This window comes from Scomber scombrus, chromosome 2 (genome assembly GCF_963691925.1).
Source record: "Scomber scombrus chromosome 2, fScoSco1.1, whole genome shotgun sequence".
Taxonomy (NCBI): Eukaryota; Metazoa; Chordata; class Actinopteri; order Scombriformes; family Scombridae; genus Scomber; species Scomber scombrus.
Genome location: NC_084971.1, coordinates 2409915 through 2433620, shown reverse-complemented (window position 1 = coordinate 2433620; position 23706 = coordinate 2409915). Strand labels below are relative to the sequence as shown.

The 23706-nt window shown below is 42.5% G+C and overlaps 1 protein-coding gene across 1 annotated transcript; it reads left to right on the top strand.

Annotated features, from left to right (window-relative positions):
- The first annotated feature begins 5078 nt into the window (after positions 1-5078).
- Positions 5079-10968, top strand: LOC134001570 (zinc finger protein 239-like). The gene is made up of 3 exons (XM_062441063.1): positions 5079-5119; positions 6708-6797; positions 8383-10968. The coding sequence occupies exons 2-3, from the start codon at positions 6780-6782 to the stop codon at positions 9391-9393; spliced, it is 1029 nt and encodes a 342-aa protein (XP_062297047.1). The 5' UTR covers positions 5079-5119; positions 6708-6779; the 3' UTR covers positions 9394-10968.
- Positions 10969-23706: the final 12738 nt, after the last annotated feature.

Sequence of the window (23706 nt, the reverse complement as noted above, 5' to 3'; positions counted from 1 at the left end):
TCGTCCACCAATTGGAAAGTCAGTGGTTCAATTCCCGACTCCTCCAGTCCACATGTCAATGTGTCCTTGGGTAAGACACTTAACCCTGAATTGCTCCCGATGGCTGCGCCAGTGGTGGGTGTTTGAATGTTAGTCTCCCTCCTGATAAGCAGGTTGGCACCCTGTGTGGTAGCTCCTGTCATCAGTGTATGAATGGGTGAATGTGACATGTAGTGTAAAAGTGCTTTGAGTGGTCAAAAACATTAGAAAAGAGTTATATATATGTACAGTCCATTTAGTATTATGGATCAAAGCTGCTTACTGAACCGTGAAGGATCAGCTGATATAGTCCAATTGTAGCTTTTACACTTGGACAATTCTTGTTATTTTTTCCTCATGCTTTTATCTCTTGGTTACCCCCAGTAGCCTCCTAATGTCTAAACATAAGATACAAACTTATATACTGGCAAATCAGATGATCTAAGACATCGCATCTCCATACAGTGTGTCTCAACAATAGTAGAAGGTTGGGGGCTTGGAGGATGCAATCATGAAAAGATTGCATCAAGTAAGAACTAGTAAATCTAAAGAAAAGAGATATATTGATGTGATTAGGAGGAGGTGGAGATACTATATGGAGGAATGGGGGGCTGGATGAGTCACAGGACAATAGCAAAAAGAGATTAAGGATGCTAGAAAGCTAATTTAATAAGGAGAGCAGCACCATGTGATGTCTTCTCATGTTCCTAATGGTGCTTTCCACCACAGTAAATACTGTGCTGTGTATACTGTGTTTGAGTTTACAAGACATACTGTAATAACACTGTGGTGGTAAAATGCACTGTAAGATAGAGGATGGACATAGACTAAGCAATTAGTTATTTTATCTGATTCTCTCTTATCTGATTATGTTATTATGTAATCTACAGTTATCTTAAAACCAGCTATTTCAATGCATATGGTAGTATCAAATCAGAAGTACATTCGGAAGTAATCAGACTCACCATCACCCTCTATTTTTGAACCTTGACTGAAAGTGTTGTCCTAATTTTTAACCTGTGTTTTTATCTTTTAATTCACACTCTTGCACTGGCAATATCCTTGCACTGTCACTTTTTGCACTACTGCCATGGTACACATTCTATCCTACCTTAGCATCCTACTACACCACTTCCACTATGCATATTTCCTGGTATCTGGAAGGTTTTCACAATTGTCTTCTGTGAGTGTTTTTTTTTCTTCCATTTGTATGTGTGTGTCATATAAGATACTGGGTGCCTTAATTTCCTGTGGGATTAATAATCTATCTATCTATCTATCCATCTATCTATCTATCTATCTATCTATCTATCTATCTATCTATCTATCTATCTATCTATCTATCTATCTATCTATCTATCTATCTATCTATCTATCTATCTATCTATCTATCTATCTATCTATCTATCTATCTATCTATCTATCTATCTATCTATCTATCTATCTATCTATCTATCTATCTATCTATCTATATACAGTGACAATCGAGAAAAAAAGACAACAGATGTAATACCACATTAGCCTCTGCTGATTTATCAGCATATAGTCACACCATGGTTGTGCTTGATGCTGTACTGGGATTTTAAGGCATTGTACTTTATTGAATGCAAGACTGCTAGTTTCTGCTTTTCTCTAAGTGCTGTTCCTGATTAATGATGCTGATCAATGCACCAAAGAGTTAAACATCACCATAAAACAGAAACAGAAAGAGCATATCTTAGAATTCAATTCAATTCAATTCAATGCCTTTATTGTCATTGCATCATTGCACAGCTTTACAATGAAATTGTGTAATTGTGTAGAAGGATGGCATATTGTGTAATAAAGTACGTAAGATCACCGGACATGTAGCTCGCTCTTGCCGGGGTAAATGTGTAAAATATGGTGAGGAAATACATATAATGAAATACAAGTATGTAAGGTAGAAGTCTCCTAATGCTATGAGTTAGGGGACCAGGTTGTCCAGACCAGGTTGGTGCAGCCTGAAAGACATCAGCAGAAAGTTTTGGGGCAAGTTTCCCCTGACATGATGGTACTGACGAGGGAACATTTCTAGCTTTCATTGCTAATATATTGGTGAGAGCAAGAACAACAACCAGAAGCCTATTAAAGTATTCACCCCATTGAATGTTTTCCCTTTTTATTGCTTTTATAAATTGAATCATGGTCAATATAATTTTTATTATAATTTTTTTTTTTAAATAATTAAAAAAAACCAACTCTTTAATGTCACAGTGAAAACAGATTTCTACGAAGTAATGTCAATTACAGTTTTTCTCAGTCGCTTTGGTACATTTCTCGAATCATCCTCGACATTTGCAAAACAGTAAGTACATTTCTCAAAACAATTCATCTCTGTTTTGCTTCCCAACTACTCCGCCACGAAGCCTCACTCCTCTTCCTCTTCTTCTTTTCTCTGGCTGTTGACCCCGTCCAATTCCTTGTCCTTTCATTATCAGACATTGTAACATTGTGTTGTGCTCCAGCTATATATATACTTGCCAGTTGCCAGTTGATGGTTCATGAGATGCACCTTTGAGCTATTTCAGAAAACTGGTTGATCGTTGGTTGATCTACCGCTTCACACATTTCCCTTCGTTAGAGAAAGTCAAGATTCACCTAGGAGCAATTTACCAGTTCAGGACAGATTTAGAAAAAAAGTCTAATGGAAATGTATAGCCCTTGAAGCGCAGCTTTCAATCGCAGCCCCTGTGTGCAGCCATTCTAGTGTGAAGACGGTATAGTGTAAAGACGCACGTCTACCTGTGCACGTCCACCGAAGGACGTGCACAGCTGATACAGATTGCAGTGGTGCGACTGGTGTTCAACCAGCCAAAGAGGGCACACGTCACTCCGCTGCTTATCAAGCTCCACTGGTTACCTGTAGCTGCTCGCATCAAGTTCAAGTCTCTTATGCTTGCCTACAGAGTGATTGTTGGAAATGCTCCCACCTACTTAAATGCTCTTGTAAGAGCACATGTTACCCCTCGGATGCTGCGTTCATCAAATGAGTGTCGTCTGGCTCTGCCGGCCGTACAACCACGGCAATCCAGGTTATTCTCATTTGTAGTTCCACGTTGGTGGAACGCGCTGCCAAAAACCACCAGAGCAGGGGCCTCCCTCTCTGTCTTTAAGAAGCACTTGAAGACCCAGCTCTTCAGAGAGTGCCTCCTCTCTTAACTTACAATTACTTACTGTAGCACTCTTAACTTACAACTACTTAGCACTACTTAGCAGTATAATGTAAATGTAAATGTATAGAAATATGCTTGACATATTATGTTCAACCATTTTGCATGTAAAGACTTATGCGATGAACTAATGCCTAAATGTTGTGGGGGGTGAGACTATTCAACAGAGACCCATTATAATACATTTTGATCAACATGACATGAGCAATTGATAATGTAGGAAAGAGCAGAGAATTGTACATAATCATTTGCATGGATGTACCAAAGCATTTGCAACTTGTTCAAAGAAATGAGAAACTGCTTTTTTGATGTGCACAAGTGACACAATGATGTGAAGAAGTAGTTTTGAGAATTTAAATTCCGATCTGAGAAATATACCAAAGCGACTGAGAAAAACTGTAATTAAAAATATATAATGTATAATAGGTGATTTCATAAATATTCACCTCCTGAAGTCAGTATTTAGTAGATGCATCTTTGGCTACAGTCACAGCAATGAATCTGTGTGTATAGGTCTCAATCAGGCTTACACATCTGGTCACTGCAATTTTACTCTATTCTTCTTTGCAAAACTGCTCAAGCTCTGTCATGTTGCAAGAGGATCAGATGTGAACGACCATTTTCATGTCCAGCCACAAATTCTCTATTGGATTGATGTCTGGACTTTGACTCGGCCACTCCAGAACATTCACCTTGTTGTCTTAAACCTTTTCTGTGTCGCTTCCACTGTATGCTTCAGGTTATTGTGTTGCTAGAAAATAAATCTTCTCCCATGCTGCAGTTCTCTTGCAGAATGAATCAGATTGTCCTCCAGGATTTCCCTATATTTTGCTGTATTCATTTTACCCTCTACCTTTAAATGCCTTCCAGGGCCTGATGCTGAGAAGCTCTCCCACAGCATAATGCTGCCACCACCATGCTTCATGGTGGGGATGGTGTGTTTGTGGTGATGTGTAGTGTTTGATGTCCGCCAAGCAATATGTCTAGTCTGACGGCCAAAAAACTCCATTTTGGTCTCCTCATACCAAAGAACCTTCTTCCAGTAGGCCTTGGAGTCTCCCACATGACTTTAGGGGAACTCTAGTCAAGATTTAATATACTTTTTCTTCAACAGTAGCTTTCTGTTTGCCACTCTCCCACAAAGCAACAGTTGTTATATGCAGAGTCTCTCCCATCTCAGCTGCTGAAGCCTTTAACTCCTTCAGAGTAGTCACAGGTGTCTTGGTGGCCTCCCTCACCAGTCTCCTTCTTGTTCTTGTCATTCAGTTTGTGAGTACGGCTCTAGGCAGATTTACACAAAAGCCATATTCCTTCATTTCTAAATGATGGATTTAACTGAATTCCAGGGGATGTTCAGTGACGTGGACATTTTTTGTATCCATCCCCTCACTTATACTTTTAAATAACCTTTTCTTGGAGTTTCTTGGAGTGTTCTTTTGTCTTCATGGTGTAATTATAGCAGGAATACTGATTAACCAGTAACTGAACCTTCCAGACACAGGTGTCTTTATACTACAATCGCTTGAGACACTCAGGTGATCTCCATTTTACTATTTGTGAGAATACAAGCAATAATTGGCTGGACCTCTATTAAATTAGGGGGGTGAATATTTATTCAGTCACTTATTTTACATTATATATGTTTAACTTATTGACATTACTTTGTAGAAATCTGTTTTCACTTGGCATCACTTTAGGGAGTTTGTTTGTGCTCAGTGGAAAGGCATAGAATCAAATTTAGGTGAGGTTTTTGTTTTCATCTACTGACCCACACACCAATCCAGTCCAGCAGGTGGCGGTAATGCATCTATAAGCTGGATACCAACCGCCAAAAAACACCAAAGAAGGAAACGAAGAAGATGAGGAAGAAAACAGCTACATTGATAAGAGCGTCAGAGAAGACAGAAAAGGTGACGTTACCTGCTGCTCTGTGTTATCATTTATCCAGGTTAGCTTCATGATAGCATGTTAGCTTCAAAGCTTTCCAGTCTTCCTGCGGCTGTCTCTGCCGTCTTTATGTGAGGCTCAGTGAACCCTGCTATCTGTTATCTGTGTGTTTAAAGCTACAAACAGTGTTAACATGCTGTGCTGCTACTGCGTTAGCTCTGTGTGTTTAAAGCTACAAACAGTGTTAACATGCTGTGCTGCTACTGTGTTAGCTCTGTGTGTTTAAAGCTACAAACAGTGTTAACATGCTGTGCTGCTACTGTGTTAGCTCTGTGACAGCTGTCTTTCTGTCTAAAACGAAGCTTTCTCAAATGTAGAAGCTTATATTAAGACAGTTGTGTTGACAAGCTTCAGCAAACTGCAGCCACGAAGTAGTTCTGTTTTTTCAACCTGTGAGCTCAGTTACTGTCATGTAGCTCAAGTTAGCTTTAGATAGTTAAAGGAAATAGAAATAATACTGATATTTAGCGGCTGATCTGCGTTTTGTTTTTCACCAATGACATAAAAAACGTGTTAGACCTTGAAAGTTAATACCAAGAGTTCCTACAGTGTCACATTTTAGTTGATTATCTGTGTAAAAGTATGGAGGAGGAGGAGGAGGAGGAGGAGGTGGTGGTGGTGGTGGTGGGATTTGGTGACTTGTGCACAGAGTGACTGGCAGCCTTACTGAAAAGGGGCAACCACAGCATCCTGCAGAGCCATGCATCTGAAACACACACACAGTACATACTACCTACAAAATGGTAAACTTCAAATTATTTAGAAAAGCAAAGCAGCCTGACAGTGCAACACATGTAACGTTTAATTATTTCTTTATTTTTAAGCTGTAGTTGTTTATGGGCTGCATGCTTTCATTTCAGACAACATTGGGATATTAAACAGTAAATGTTAATCAAAACTGGAAAAATGTACACACATACATACAGTTAAAAGTTAAATTGTAAAGTGTTAATGGAAAGTGTAGCTGATTACTGTGCCCATCTGTTACCTGTTGAGTGTAAGTTATGATTAGAGTATATACATAAATGCATAAATACTGTACCTGGGAGGGTTTATTGACAATCTATATCATTGTTTAGTGTTGCTAATTGATTTCCAACAATAAATGCATACATTTGCATACATCAAGCATAACCTCCCATGTTGAGAAGAGTATTAAAACTTGAAAAATGTCATTTACTGTAAATATTGAACAGATTTTTTAAAAATAAAGTGTGATTAAACATGATTGACAGCTCTTTATAAATGTATATATATTCATTAATCAAATTTCAAGTGTTCAATATTCAAAATCGGGAAGAAAATCTAATTTGTTATATGTCTTTATGTCTGATACACTAATAATCTGTTCTTCCCTGATCATGTAAAGGTAGTAACTATATGAAGCAGATTTCCTTCAAATTTCACTTCATTCCTGAATTTCTTTGGTATTATTTTCCCTTCAACTTTCATATTTCCAACACTGGGCTTAGCAGTGAAAATTCAGTATTAAACTACTACTTTCTTAGTAGGTGTTCATGCTCTGACCAGCCTGGCTTTATTTGATTTCAGAGCTGAAATGTGCTGATGGGAAGAAGAAGAAGTAGAGGAGCATTTACAAGTCAGCGCCAATAAGTCAGTGAAATGAGTTCTTCAGAAGAGGTGAGATCTAATAAAAAAAACTAACATTGTCCAGTTTGTCCTTCTGCAGGATGCAGGCTGTACAGAGACTAACAGTAACATGGACACTGTCTGTTGCACTACGGCTGTTTGCATAGGTACTGATTCTGTGGGTGCTCAGGAACTCATGCTCAGAAACTCCATATGGGCGCCTGAGCTCCTGAGCACCCACGTGGAGTACTGAACACCAAAATATTCTAGCAATGTAAGGAGATGGAGCATAGCAGAATCTTAACTGTGATCTTAACCTGTGTTCCTTCCAATATTTCACTTTCTTGGTGTCCTGACAGCCTCCTTTAGGTTTTTTTTTCATATCTTTCAAATATACAGTGTAACATTAATATGTTTAAAGTGGTTGTGTATAAAACTTGAGCATAAAGAACACATTTGAAACCATACCAGGAGGATAAAAGATGGAAAGAAAATAAAGTTTTAACAGCTTTTTTATTTGTACATTCTGAGATGGAAAACATTTATTGTTTGAAATAAGCTGTAAGCTCTGGGAAATGTTTTTGTTTTTTTAACTGGAAAATTTAGACCTGTGAATATAAAATAAAATAATTATATAATTATAAAATAGCAAGCCAAGATTACCTCTCAGTTCTTTCTTGTAGTACACTGGTAAGAGTTTGTCAGTTTGCATCATCTTGTCAGCTGCTGTCTCACCTGATGGTTCTCACATGCACAGAACTTTAAAACTGCAGCCAGTATAACACATCCAGTCCATTAACAAGTAGACCTTTTACAAAACATACTTACAATAAAAGATATAGTTCCCTTGTAGCACCACAACATCCAGTACCACAATTATATTCAGTACCTACAGTGTGTTGTCTGTAGCATGGACCAACAATGATGGTTCTCTTTAGGATCACAGTAGCTTGTTAAAGACACATTTGAAAGAATTAGGAAACTGGAGACTGCTATGATCGGTGTGTCCTCCTTTTTTGTTGATTTTTTTCACATAGTGAAGTGGAGTATTAACTGTGTGCTTCCATTTCCACAGGAATCTATCTCAACTTCCCCCTGTAGTGTCTCTGTTCTCCCATTCACAATAAATATCTACCTGGTTTTTGTGTAATAAGTATATACTTTGTTGTTCTTTCATCCAGTGTGAAGCTGCCATTAAAGAAATGCTACATTTCCTTCGCTTTTTCAAATTAAAAGCCTTTCAGCTAGCATAGAGCAGCCATACTCAAATACAAGCCTTAGAGGTTTCCACTGCATCACATGATTGTATCTCAGCACAAAAAAATCCAGAACTCTGTATAATGAACAGCGTTTCTTTTAATGGGAGATGTGACACCCACATTCTGTAACCAGGTCCTACATTTCACTGATAAAAATGTGCGATGTCCAGGTGGAGACACTTGTTTGAGTGTTCATTAAAGAGTTCTTTAATGTGTTCATTGTAGGAAATGTTTGATTTGACAGTAATTTTCCTGGAAACTTGATGTGACGACTTCAGCCTGTTAGATTTTGTGGTTGTTTGCTAGGCCTGTCACAATAATAACGTTATGGACCTCCAGTCTGACCTTTATCTTTCTGCCTCTTATCTTTTCATTAGTTAAACCAAATGGACTCAGACAGAACCCCCCTTGAAGAGGACTCGTACCATTGTGACCAATGTGGGAAAACATTCTCTCTCAAATCTAGTTACAAACAACACGTGCGCAGCCACACCGGTGAAAAGCCATATCGCTGTGACCTGTGTGGGAACAGATTCCCTTATTTAAGCAGTTACAACAGACACCTCCGCATCCACACCGGAGAGAAGCCGTACCAGTGCGAACAATGCGGGAAGAGGTTCCGCTGCTCTGATGAAATGAAGCTGCACCAGCGGGTCCACACCGGAGAGAAACCATACTGCTGCGACCAATGCGGGAAGAGTTTCAGTCGGCGTAGCTACTACATCGACCACCTCCGAGTCCACACTGGAGAGAAACCACACCGTTGTGAGCAGTGCGGGAAAAGCTTCAGTCGCTCGTATACTTACAGACAACACATGCGCATCCACACTGGAGAGAAACCGTACTGGTGTGACCAATGCGGTAAGACCTTCCGAAGTTCCAGCAATTACGCCCAACACGTGCTCGTTCACTCTGGAGGGAAACTGTACAGCTGTGAGGAATGTGGGAAAAGTTTCTATTACTCAAGTAGTTACAAGCAACACTTACAGGTTCACTCCGGAGAGCTTCCATACTGCTGTGAGCAATGTGGGAAAAGTTTCAGTCAGTTGAAGAGTTACAACCAACATCTACGGACTCACTCCGGACAGACGCGATACTGCTGCGAGCAATGCGGGAAAAGCTTTTATTACTCGAGTAGCTACAACCAACACCTGCTCGTTCACTCTGAAGAGAGGGCGCACCGCTGCGAGCAATGCGGGAAGACTTTCTATCATTTAGGGACGTTCAAGAGACACCTGCGAGTCCACACCGGAGAGAAACTGTATAGCTGCTCACTGTGTAAGAAGTCGTATGCCTGGTTGAAGTCCTTGAAGAATCACAGATGCAGCAAACTAAATGAAGAGAGTGCTGACTGTGTAAGAAGTAATGAAATGGGTTTCAATATTTAACGTTACTTATTAGGATTTCATTCCATACGTGGTCACCAGTAGCTATTCAGTGTATGTGCATTCCCTAAGCCGGGCAAAACATGAAAGGTTACAGGTTTTTGTTCCAGCCAATCAAATTTTGACACACACATGATTCGGCCAATCAGATATCTGATGATTGAGATCAGTTGATTAAATGAATCAAGCCTGGGTTGGAATGAAAACCTGCAGCCACACAACCTTTATGGAATAGTTTGGGCATTCCTGCCTGTCTACCATTAAAAACCGGTGTATAAGATGCAGTGTATTTTGGGGGGTGTCAAGCAGGGAAAAAGGCTTTTCTAATACAAATCAACTTATAGACACTTACAGAGTTTGTCAATCCATGCCTACTCTTATAGATCTGTCACGATAGCTACTTTTGTTGGGTTAGGGTTATGTAGTCATTTATCAATCAATCAATCAATCTTTATATAGCGCCTTATCACAACAAAAGTCATAGAATATAGAATAGAAAGTCTTTATTGTCATTGTACAAAGCACAACGAAATTGAGATGCCGTCTTTAAAGTGCAGAAACAAAAATAAATAAATAATTGCCATTATTTAATGCAGTTTAGTGCATTTATGGCTTTAGCGTAAAAGCTGTTGTGTAATCTATTTGTGCGTACTCTCAATGGCACTTTACATATATGGCAGGTCTAAACTGTACTCTTTAAATTTGAATCAAAGGGACAGAACATTACCAAATGAGCAAGCACTTGGTGACAGTGGCAATGAAAAACTCCCTTTATAAACACATATGTTTATACTCTTATGTTTATACTTAATGGTCCTTGACTGAACCGGACCGGTATATTAACTCTGACCGGTTTTGGGATAGACTATGAGTTTAAACCTTTTAAAAGAACACAGTAACTTTACATATCTAATACAGTGTGTAGTTGTATGCACATTCCAGTCCCAAAAACTCTTCATCAGAGCTGTTGCTGTGTTTCACTGTAAGGTTCACCAAGCTCACTGTCCTCAGACTCTATCTCAGTCCCAGAGTCAAACCAAGCATCATCCTCTGTTCCATCCAGTGGAAAAAAAACAAAGTTATTGAATCTTTTATTCTTCAGCTCTGTGCTCATACTGCCAGTGTGCAATAAATGCTGCTCATCTGTGCACTTCAACATCAAGTTGGTGTGTAAATTCTGAAACATCACAGCAACTAGTGTCTGAAATACTTGTGATCAACATACAGCAGTAACAGGTCATCAATATCCATTTTCATTAGCTGCTGACACTGCTGTTTATAGGACGTTATAGTTCATAAGTGTGGATGCTCACATTGTCATCTGTATAGCTATAGTTATCATTCTTAGTATGGACAGCCCTTTACATACCTACATCTAAATCCGGATCCAACCTCTGTATTTTACCAGTGTATAGGACACACCGCCGGTGTATAAGACGATGAATAAAATCATATCAAAAGTAAATCTTCTACACCAGTTTTTACTGTACTTCCAGTTTTTGTTGGTGAGGTTTGTTAGACCACTTATTCCTGATGGATCCAGGTGTGTAATCCATTTTGTTTTGGATGTATTTTATTCGTCCCACTCACTCTCTGTATTAAAGCACAGGCTCAACTGTTTTCTAGTTGTTGTTGATGTCTTGAAAATGTGATCAAACGATCCACAGATGAGTCTGAGTTATTGATGGTTTCAGGTCTGAACAGCAACAAAAAAAACGATAATGGCATACACTCTAACTGTCCACATCCTCCACAGCATGTCAAGCAAGTAGTGCTTACATCCACAGGTAGCAGATGGTGATCTGGGAGGATGTGGGCTGCCTCCCAAAATCAATACACATCTCCTTTGTTTTGACAACATTTAGTTGCGAAAAGGACTTATCACACCATATGTGTGTGTATGTATATATATGTATATGTGTGTATATATATAGTTTCTCCCTGCACAATTAAAAACATTCCAGGAAGCACAGGAAGTCAGACATTTTCCTTTAGAACATTGGAACAGTAAACTGACTGTGAGATCACAGTGCACACAGAACAAAGAACACACGTTGCAGGTTTTGATCATAGAATTTTGAATTAGATATGACTCAGTTCAGCCCAAATGGCAAAATCATATGACTGGCATATGTGACTATTTATGGGAAGCCCTTGTCATTACAGTAAGTAGGTCCTCTCTCTGTAACTGACTCACAATGCCTGTGAAGTAACGTGGACATAAAGAGAGCTCAAGTTTGTTTTAGAAGCAGAGGAGAGGTGATGGAGAAGAGAGTCAGGCAGCATGCATGATGTATGTTCTACACTAACAACATCCTCTACACAAACAAACACACTCCCTGGGTTGTTTGGGACTGATATCAAAGGTATGTGGTACACTACCTGCTGTATTTGACAGCATGTTTTCTTTAAGCAGATGTGAACACCTTTTGCTGCCCTGCCTCATTACTGTTGAGATAAACTGTAAAATCATCTATTGAAACCCATTTAGTGGCTAAATTCTGGGCTGGTGTTAAGAAGGGTTTTTTCTTTCTTGTTGGTAGTGTGTCGTAGGCCAGAAGTTAATCCAAAAACAGGTATTTTAATTAACATGTTCTGCCAATGTGTGTATAGCCAGCTCTTCATCAGCAGCCACCATGGATTCAGTCCATACTTTGGTGAAGCAGTAAAAATACAGTAAGCTCATTTTTCTGCTTTTTCAGTTTATATCAGGCACAGACCAGGTGGACACAAGGAAAAAGAGTTAATCAGTCCAAAATTCAAAAAGCCAGAAAATCCAATTCACAGGGCAGAGGTACAAAACACTAGGCAAAAACTCAGAATCTGAAAAACGAAACCGGTCAATAACACTAGGAAAATATCCTGAGAAACGAACGCTGACAGGAATCTGACAAGACGATCTGGCACAGACGGGAGAGAGCACACCACATATATACACTGGATGATAACGTGACACAGGTGTATCACATTAGAGGAAGGGAGGCTATCAACGGGAGGCAAGGAAGCTAGACAAGACAAGGGAACCCGGAGAGGTTTAATGCGGTTGACGTGGATGTGGGAGGACCTGGGGCGCTGGAGTGTAGCTGCAGATGAACTGTTTGGACTTCCAAGGAAGAAGTCATCTGGGAGCAGTTTTGAAGGACCATAGCACTTCAACCACTTCTTTTCCCCACAAGATGATGTTGATGTTTTTATTAGACAACAGCAGCATTCACCTGAGGAGGTAAAATGTGACTATATTTATTACTCCCCTCCCTTTTTACTGTGATGTTAAAATACAAGAAGTGTTAATCAACTATGGGTTAATTGCCAGTTCATATACAGTATATGCACTTTACAAGTTCAAGTTCTTTGTGAGAAAGTGATGCATCTTTAGAATTATTAAAACATGTACAATCCAACTTTTACAGAGTTGTGCCTGCTTTCAGGCAGGTAGTGCCCTCAGGTCAAAGGTCAAAGACTCCAAATTGGATGACACTGGAGTTTTTGACACATCCTGTAAACATGAACATCCATGGTGCTTTCTGAGTTTAAAGAGGTAAATCTAAAGCTTTGACATATTAAAATGGGCTACAGTGTCCTCGTTCAGCTAAAATGTTTTAGTTTTCCCCCCCCCTAGCCTTTCAAATGCTGTCTACCTTCTCAAAGAACTGCAAGAATGATGAATGCTTGATGTTTGATGTGTAATATCTAAAAATTATTCCAAAGAAACACAATGACAACTTATCCTGTTTTGGATATCTGTGTACATTAAGTGTTTGGCTCAAAAACTGTATTGGGTTATTAGGGTGATGTGGGACAACTAAGCTACAGTGCATTTATCTATTCTATTAAATCATTTCTAAGCTTACTATTATATGCATGCTATATTTTTTTTAACATAACACATGTGAACATACAGGCTACTAGTTTTTTAAAACTATCTGATGAAGAAAGCAAAATTGTACCACTACTAAATGACCAAATATGGGTATGCACATGTCAAATCAGACATCAGACCCCGGTGGAGGTAGCAGGTATGAGTTCAGGGTATGTTTCAGTGAGTCCATGTTAAAACACTGGGTTGCTCATAAAACACAATTATCCAATATACCATTTACTGTTGGAGTATGTTAGATTGACCATGAGCGGCTGGACGATGCAGCAAAAGAGCAGTCAAAAGGCGATGGTACGGTGCACCAAATCATGGTTGTTTATTCACCAAAACCAAAATGACAAATACAGACAGTGGTACAGGCATGGCAGCATTGATGAGACCTGACCAGCAACAAGGACAGATGGAAACTGGCGCCTTTTATACCCCATCACTGGCTTACTTAATTGGATGTTTCCACTCACAGGTTTATTAACAAAAGATATTATCTCACAGCTAATCACCCAAGACAATATCAGCAGCCTACCCTTACATAATATTTACCCTACTGCTGTACTGCTATTTACTCATCCCCAGAATAAACACAAACCCACTACAATAAATATACATATATACACCAACTACCAAACCCCCCTCTTCCTATCCTAACACTTGGTCTCTCCCGGAACCTTTAAATTGGTGTTCGTACCCCCGGGGACTCTTTTGGCCGAACACTCTGAAGGAGACACCAAAGGGACAGGTAAGAATCCACACAATCCACACAAACAACTCAAACACAGGCAGCAACTTTAACACACTAATACTGTTCTGTTATTGTATTTTTGTTAGTAGTTTTTATTTGTTAGCAGTGGCCCCTTTAAGAGAGTCAGGAAGTGTGTCACAGGAAGTTAAGTGTTGTCACAAGTCAATTAGGAAGTGGAGACACATGGCAATAAATCAGATAGTCCGGCTGCCTGTTTCTATCTAAATACATCTGCTTACATCTCATGCCGTATGAAGCATCGTCGGTATGTAATCGTATCATATGTGTTTGTGTTCAATTATAGTGCATTATTTGTTGGTTTAAGACTTGTGTGTGAATTTGAGGATAGTATTATTTCTGTTGATGTTTTGTACATAAAAGGGCTACCTAGCTAATTCGCAGATTCATTTACAATTTAAGCTATGTTTATAGGACATTAAAAAAGTATGAGTGGCAACACATTTAAACTCAACAGGTTACTTTATTGACAGAGCAATAAATAGGCAATTCATATGTAAGCATGAGTGAGTTAAAAAGGAGTAATTTGATTTCTGATAAAAGTATGTTAGTGTATTACTAAGATTTGGAAATATGTACTGTATAAGAAGTATATTTTCTAAGCATGTTTCTTTTTTGTCAGTTCTCAGTTTCACCCTTTTTTAGTCAATAAACCTGTGGACAAATTGATCACTGTCTCCAGAGTTTTGATGAATGGAAGGTGTTTATCTTACCGCCAAGTTATATTCTGACCTTATAATGAGGGCGGCACAGTGAAACAACGGCTTCAGCGCAGAAGATAACGCAGTTTACGCTGGAAACAGAAAATGGAATTGAAAGAAGGCACATTACAGACCAGATCCTACCCCTCATGCTCTTCAAAAAGGTCAAAAGCTTCTTCCACTGGGGCTGCTGCCGCCATGGCTCGTGCGAAAGCAGAGGGAGCCAAGGCACGCCTATCTTATGCAAAGAAGGAAATGGCCCTAAAAGTAGAAAAAGCACAATTAGAAGCAACGATGAACATGTTATCGTTAGAGCAAGAAACAGCCGCAGCTGTGGCCGAAGCAGACGTCTTAGAGGCAGCTGTCGTTGGTAGTGAAGTAGCTCCAAGCTTCACTCAGACCAACTATCTGCTACCCCCCTTGACCCCATGGAGCGTACCAAAGAATATGTCGCTGAACAGGCCAAAGAGGAAAACAGAGTACAGTTTACACCAGCACTGCATCAGCTCTATCAAGATGTGAATAGACAGTTACGTGCAGAGCCAGCATCAGAGTACCCTATCCAACCCTCACACTTCAAAACAGAGCATAGTCAAGCCGACGCTGACTTTTTCCCTGCAACACCAAACCAAACAGTAATAGCTCAGCAGCCACAACCAACTTCAGATACGTGTTGCTACTCTAGTAGTGTGCAACATGATAGTCGCACACATGGAGCAAACTACGGTCCTCCTCTTTCCTCTATGCCCAGTCACACACCTCCACATGCCCATCAAGACCAAGCACACATGACTGACTTCGTCAGATATTTGGCTCGACGGGAGCTAGTCACCACAGGCTTGATCCAATTCAATGACCAACCATATAGCTACAAAGCGTGGAAACGGTCCTTTGGAAATACGGTCAGAGGTCTAGATTTGACGTCCAGCGAGGAAATGGACTTGCTGGTCAAGTGGCTAGGGAAAGAGTCGGCTGAGCATGCTAAACGGATCAGGGCTGTCCATGTTAATTTCCCAGATAGAGGACTCAGGATGATATGGGATAGACTGGATACATTTTATGGGGCCCCTGAAGTGATTGAAGATGCACTTTTCCAACGTATCAATAGCTTTCCAAAAATCTCCAACAGGGATTATTTGAAACTCCACGAGTTAAGCGATGTCCTTATGGAATTAGAGGCAGCAAAGGTAGATGGAGATCTCCCAGGCCTACAATACCTAGACACATCACAGGGAATAAATCCTTTAGTCCAAAAGTTGCCATTTAACATACAGGAGAAGTGGTTTTCGCTTGGATCCAGCTACAAACTACAGTGCCAAGTCTCATTCTCTCCCTTTAGAGTGTTAGTTTGTTGACTTCGTAAGGCAACAAGCTATAACACGAAACGATCCAAGCTTCAAGTTCACTGGCCAAGCAGATGTCCCTTTAAAAGGAGACAAGACTACATGGAAACTAAGAAGACAAAAGGAAATCTCAGTGCACAAGACTGATGTACTTCCTCCATCTTCTCTTGCCTCAGACAGACTTGATGTTAGAGCTGATGATTCCGAGAGACAGTGCCCAATCCATAAAAAGCCTCATCTACTCCGGAAGTGCCGGGCTTTCTGTGAAAAGCCCTTTAGAGGAACGTAAAGCATTCCTGAAGGAGAACGGGATTTGCTTTAAATGTTGCACATCCACATGACACATGGCTAAGGAGTGCAAATAAGGAACAACATTCCTTGAGTGTAAGAGTGAAAGACATATCTCTGCCCTCCACCCTGGACCAGCACCATGGACCCAAGACCCATCCCACTCTATGGAGCATGGCGGGGAGCAAGACTCCACACCATCTTCAGAAGTCATTACTAGCTGCACAAAAGTCTGTGGTGGTGATCAGAGTGACAGATCATGATCTAAGATTTGCCTTGTCAATATCCACCCTGTACGCCATCGCAATAGAACTTTGAAAGTCTATGCAATCATCGACGAGCATAGTAACAAATCTCTAGCTCGTTCCGAGTTCTTCGATGCCTTCAATGTCCAAAGCCCCACCTCTTCATACTCTCTCCGGACCTGCTCTGGATTGACGGAGAGTACAGGGAGAAGAGCTTCAGGCTTCCAAATCAAATCAATGGATGGAAAAGTCAGTCTCCCCTTACCTAGTCTCTTGGAATGCAATGATATCCCCAACAACAGAATGGAAATTCCGACACCCAGTGCTGCATCTAACTACCTTCACCTCCAACCAGTTGCTCACCTCATCCCAGAGCTCGATCTGAGCGCTCCCATCATGCTTCTCCTCGGACGAGACATTATTTCGGTCCACAAAGTGCGCAAGCAGGTGAATGGCCCACGTGATGCTCCCTACGCCCAGAAACTCGACCTGGGATGGGTGATAGTTGGTAATGTGTGCTTGGGAGGTGTTCACAAACCCACCACGGTGAATACGTTCTACACCAGAACTACAGAACAGAATCGCCCCTCCATCTTTGAGCCATGCCCAAACGTCTTCCGTGTGAAGGAGAGATACAATCATTTCCAATGTCCCGACTATCCTAGAGCACACACTACAGAGAAGCTCAATTGCAATGAAAAGGTTGAGGAGTTAAGCCTGATTTATACTTCTGCGTTACGTCGAAGCGTAGCTACGCAGAGCTCTCTGCGTCGAAGCGGACCCCTACGCTGTAGCCTGACGTGCACCTCCAAAAAATCCTAACTACGCCTCACGGCAACGCGGACCGCAAGGGCTGTGATTGGTCCGCTCAAAACGTCACTTCCTCCGGCAGTTGTTTTTTCCGGTCTTTCTTCCGACAACACCGCCATATTTAAAGTTCTTGTGGTATGGAGAATTGTTCAATTTCACGATGGATCAAGTCGAAGAGAGATTAATCGAGGAGGTCAGGAGGTACGAGCACCTCTACAACTCGTCGTCGAAAAATTACAAAGACTCCCAAATGGCCAATAACTCCTGGCGGGAAATTTCGAACAATACGGGGGTGGCGGTCGTGGACTGCATGAAGAGGTGGAAGAACCTCCGTGACAAATATGTCCGGCTGTGGAAAAAACATTCAAGAAGAAGCGGCGACCCAGGCGGCCAAAAAGTGCCCGCATTTTACCATTTCCTATCGTGGCTGGCTCCGCACGTGAAGCACCGCGAGACGGAGTCGAATTTTGCTACTACGTTTTTTGTATCTGTTTTTTGCTGTTGCGTTTTTTGCTGCTACGTTTTTGTATATATATTTTTTGTATATATTTTACGCATCTGTTTATATTTTGTATATATTACAATTTATAACAATAAAAGACAAGTTTGTTTTGAAACAGTTGTTATGTTTATTTTCAACACTATATACATTGTCAACACCATATACATTTTCAACACCATACACACGGTTATTAAAATGTGTATCACTGGTTGAGCGTGACTCGACACACCACCTCGTGTTGCCATGGGACAGTTCCTTGGGGTGACTGAAAGAAAGCCATCAGGTCATTCCGTACAGCCATGGCAGCTCTGGTGGAACGGGCCCTGGACATAAGTGCAGGATCCACAGATTGGACTAGGTTTGAATCGCTGGCCACCACCCTTCTCCATTCGCCAGGCTGCACCGATCCCGATCTTTCTGTGTCCACAAAATGCGGTGGGATGTATCTGCTCTCGGAGGTGCTTGCCTCATCGGTGTAGGTGAGGTAGTTGTGTAGGACCAGGCAGGCTTTGACAACATCTACAGCTTTCTCGGGCCGGAACTCTATTGGTCTCCCAAGAATCCTCCACCACGCCGCCATGATGCCAAATGAATTCTCAATCACCCGCCTAGCCCTGCTGTGGCGGTAGTTGTACACCTTCTTGTCCATTGTCATGCCACGTCCTGTTTAGGAAAGCACAATATTAATGACCACATTATTATAATACAGATATTACAAACAGCCATAATGAATTCTTATTTTGTTGTTTTGTTGCTACATACCTGGAAAGGGTCGCATCAGGTTGGAGTGCAGGGGGAAGGCAGCATCAGCGACGATTACATGAGGGATCTGGACTCTGGTCCCTGGAAGTTCAGCTGGTGGGGGCAGATTTAGTTTGTGGTCGAGCAGCATCGACCCAAACCTGCTCTCTTTAAAAATGCCACCATCGCTCTCCCTTCCATATCCTCCCACGTCCACCATTGTGAATCGGTATCTGTAAAGGGAAAAAAATGCAGTGCATGTTGTTAGTGTTGTTGTTTACTGTGGATTTGTAAACGAGTATAACATGAATTCAGATCAAACAAGTTACAAATTATTTAGCTCGGTTGAAATTACCTGGCATCGCACGTTGCCATCAGCACAATGGAGTGACTCCCTTTGTAGTTGAAGTAGTCGCTCCCTGCACGTGGCGGTGCTTTCAAATTAATGTGTTTGCCATCCAGACTTCCAACGCAGTTTGGGAAGTTCCAGAGCCGCCAGTAATCCGCTGCCATGGCTTCCCACTGGCTGGTTGAAGGACATGGCAAAAACTCTGGCTGAAGCGCTGTCCACAAAGCTTTGCAGACCTCAGACATGATGGAGGACACAGTACTCGACGCCAGTTTGTAGCTCGCCGCCACAGCTTGCTGGCTTCCACCAGAAGCTAAAATTCACAGCGTCACCGCCAGTCTCTGGCAAGCATCAACGGGCATACTGTGCGTTGTGTGGTGCAAAATTAACGGCCGTATCCGGCGAAGAAGGTCGTCAAATCGGCCCTTAGACATTCGGAAGTACCGAAATCTCTTCATCCAAGTCTCTCAGTGGGCGAACCAGTGCCGTAAATTCACCCGTTCTCTGCCTCGACTGGTTTAATGGTCGTACATTCCACCTCCGCAAACGTCTTCTCTGTCGCCTGGGCAACAACGCTAGTAATAAAACCAATTCTTCCTCGAGATCAAGGAGCTCCAACTCCAAACACGCACGCTCTTCCTCGGTCGCCATTGTTTACTGTGACCAAAGATAAACAAGGATACGGATATGACTCCTCTTTTATAGACCACACACACACATCACACCCCCTAGCCGCATGGCGGTGAATTGCAGAGCAGCGCGTTCCCTCGACGCAGGGACTATAAATGGCCAACGACGGCGTGAGGGCACTGGCGTAACTACGCTTCGACGTATCGCAGAAGTATAAATCAGGCTTTAGGCTGCACAGTGTTTCAGCAGACCAAGGATGATAACAAAGTGGCTCCATCCATCGACAACATCTCATTCCTGCGAATAATGGAACAGGCCTTAGAGAAGGATGAAGGCAACTGTTGGATAGCTCCACTGCCGTTCAAAACTCCAAGGCCTTGTCTCCCAGACAACAAAGTCCAGGCCTTGAATCGACTGTCATTACTGAGACGCAGTCTAGAGAGGAAGCCAGTGATGAAGGAGCACTTTTTCACTTTCATGGAAAGAGTTTTCCAAAACAATCATGCTGAAGTGGCACCTCCACTTAAGAGAGACGAAGAGCGATGGTATTTGCCGTCCTTCGGCGTATATCATCCTAGAAAACCAGGGAACATCCGTGTAGTGTTCGACTCCAGTGCCCAGCACAGCGGAGTGTCACTGAACGACGTATTGTTAACTGGACCCGACCTCAATAATACCCTCCTTGGGGTACTCATCAGATTCCGCAAGGAAGCTGTGGCTATAACAGCAGACATCCAGCAGATGTACCACTGCTTCCTTAAGAGAAGAAGATCGCAATTTTCTGAGGTTTTTGTGGTTTAGGGACAACGACCCATTGAAAGACATTGTCGAATACCGCATGAGGGTTCATGTTTTTGGGAATTGTCCCTCCCCGGGAGTAGCCATATACTGTCTAAGGCAGTCTGTAAGAGATGCAGAGCCCGATGTCAAGCAGTTTGTGAACCGCGACTTTTACGTGGACGACAGCTTGAAGTCTCTCCCTACAGTTGAAGCAGCGGTGGACCTGCTCAAGAGGACGCAAGATGTGCTGTCAGACTCCAACTTACGTCTACACAAGATTGCCTCAAACAGAAGAGAAGTCATGGAAGCCTTCCCATCTCAGGACCATGCCAACGACTTCAAAGACCTGGACTTCGGCTCTGACGCACTTCCCGTGCAGCGTAGCCTGGGTCTCAACTCGGACCTTATGTCAGACACCTTTACCTTTTAAAATTTCTGATGAGGAGAAGCCTTTCACTCGTCGAGGCATCCTATCGACTGTGAACAGCATCTATGATCCTCTGGGATTTGTCTCCCCAGTCACCATACAAGGAAAAGCAATCCTGCGAAAGCTTACACAGGACCATGGTGACTGGGATTCACCCCTCCCTCAAGAGATGGAAGAGATGTGGATCAAATGGCGATCTTCATTGAAAGATCTAGGTAGTCTCCAGGTTCCCTACACAGAAATCTCTCCCACAGAAGTGTCACGTAGAGAGCTAATTGTCTTTTGCGATGCATCAACTAAGGCAATTGTGGCCGTCGCCTACCTCAAACTGACAGACAGCAATGGAGCTATCCACGTGGGTTTCGTCATGGGCAAGGCTAAGCTCACTCCCGTCCCTGAGCATACAGTCCCGAGACTTGAGCTTTGTGCTGCAGTGTTGGCGGTGGAGCTTGCTGAGCTCATCTCTTCGGAGATCGACATGAGGTTGGACGACACTGTCTTTTACAGTGACAGTAAAGTAGTCTTAGGCTATATCAGTAATGATACCAGACGATTTTACGTCAGTAATCGAGTCCTGCGGATAAGGAGCTTCTCCTCTCCTGAACAATGGCAGTATGTACCGACAGATGTAAACCCAGCAGACGTTGCCACAAGGTCTGTCACTGCTGCTGATCTCTCAGGCACCAGCTGGCTTTCCGGACCAGCGTTCCTGAAACAAATTCAGCAAACCCATCATGAGGAATGCAGCTTCGAGCTGGTGAACCCCTCTTTGGATGCAGAGATCCGCCCGCAGGTCTCCACAATGAAAACGACCATGTCAAGCAAATAACTAGGGTCTCAGCGCTTCTCAAAGTTTTCTAGCTGGAAGTCATTGATTCACGCCATTGCTCGCCTCACTCATATTGCTCGTCTCTTCCAGAAGACTCCTGCAACTCAAGTCAGTAGCTGCAAATGTTGGCATCACTGCCACTCAGCAATTTCAGTCGAGGAACTTTCAAGAGCTAAGGGATCTATCATCCGTGCAGTTCAAGATGAGACATACGCTCAAGAGTATGCCTGTGTAAGAAAGGGGGAAAATCTCCCTAAGGACAGTCCTCTTAAAGCTTTAGATCCCTTCATCGATGCCAATGGCTTCTTAAGAGTCGGGGGTCGTATCAGAGAAGCAGAACTCCAGTCCGAGGAGAAAACCCCCATCATCATCCCTGGAAAGCACCATATAGCAACACTTCTGGTCAGGTATTATCATCAGAAAACACAACACCAGGGCCGATTGTTCACCGAAGGTGCCTTACGAGCTGCTGGCCTCTGGATTGTTGGTGGAAAAAGGCGAGTGAGCAGTGTTATCTACGGCTGCGTCACATGCCGCAAACTTCGGGGGACACCTCTGACACAAAAGATGGCTGATCTTCCAGCAGATCGCCTTTCAACTGAACCTCCGTTTACAAACGTTGGCCTGGATGTTTTTGGCCCATGGACTGTGTCCTCACGCCGGACTAGGGGTGGCCTCGCTCAGAGCAAACGGTGGGCGGTGTTATTCACCTGTATGAGCGTAAGAGCCACATAGAACTCATTGAGTCTCTTGATACATCAAGCTTCATTAACGCCCTCAGGCGTTTCCTTGCCATCAGGGGCCCAGTTAAACTCATCCGCTCTGATCGAGGAACCAACTTCGTCAGTGCGTGCAAGGAGCTCAAGATTCCTTCCAATATTGATGACACTTCTGTCAAGAAGTTTTTGCTGGACCAAGGTTGCAAGTGGATGTTCAATGCTCCCCATGCTTCTCACATGGGTGGTTCATGGGAGAGAATGATTGGCGTAGCAAGAAAAATCTTGGACTCAATGTTCCTGCAGCTCGGGACATCAAAGCTGACTCACGAAGCACTCTCCACACTGATGGCAGAGAAATACACACTTTCACATTGCAATATTAAACGCGTATTTATGTTGTGTCTGATGAGACAAAGCTCAACATTTCCACTGTTGTCTATCAATTATACACTGGAGGTGCACACACTGTATTATATAATCTTAACTCCCTCTCTCCCTTAGGTGAAGCCGATTATCGCACCTGGCAGAAGACAACACCCATCAATCACAACTCCCCATTTCCCCAATGGTTTAAACTATTCACCCACATGCTTCACACATTCAATAAAGATCAATGTGCAAATATGCAATGTGCAAACTACTAATAAAGTGCAACTATCACAATGAAAGTGTCATGTGCCATTATTAAAGTGCCTAATTAAATTGTTTGGTTAAAAGTGACATTAATACAAAGACCCAAATGTGCCATATTTATAAGGCCAAAGCCATCAGTCACTAGTAACGAAGCGCTCTTCGTTACATTTCCTCCCCCCTCTCCTCAAGGAGAACAGTACCTCACTCTTCTGACATCCTGGACAGACAGTCTGCGACCACATTGGACTTCCCTGACCTGTAGCAAACGGTGAAGTTGTATGGCTGCAGGGAAATATACCATCCAGCGATGCGCATGTTGGCATCCCTCATACGATGCAGCCACTGTAGAGCTCGGTGGTCCGTTTCCAGGATGAAGTGCCGTCCCAGCAGATAATACCCGAGGGTGTCAATGGCCCACTTCATTGCCAAGCACTCCTTTTCCACCGTAGAGCATCTTGTCTCTCGATCCAGTAGCTTGCGACTCAGGAAAACAACTGGTCTCCGCTCTCCCTCCACCTCCTGCAGCAGCACCGCTCCCAGGCCCACTCCAGAAGCATCAGTTTGCAGGGTGAAAGGCTTCTCAATATCCGGACTGTGGAGAACTGACTGAGTGCAGATGGCATCCTTGAGGTCCTTTGAAAGCTCTGTCACACTCCTCGGTCCATCGCACCTTGTTTGGAGCTGA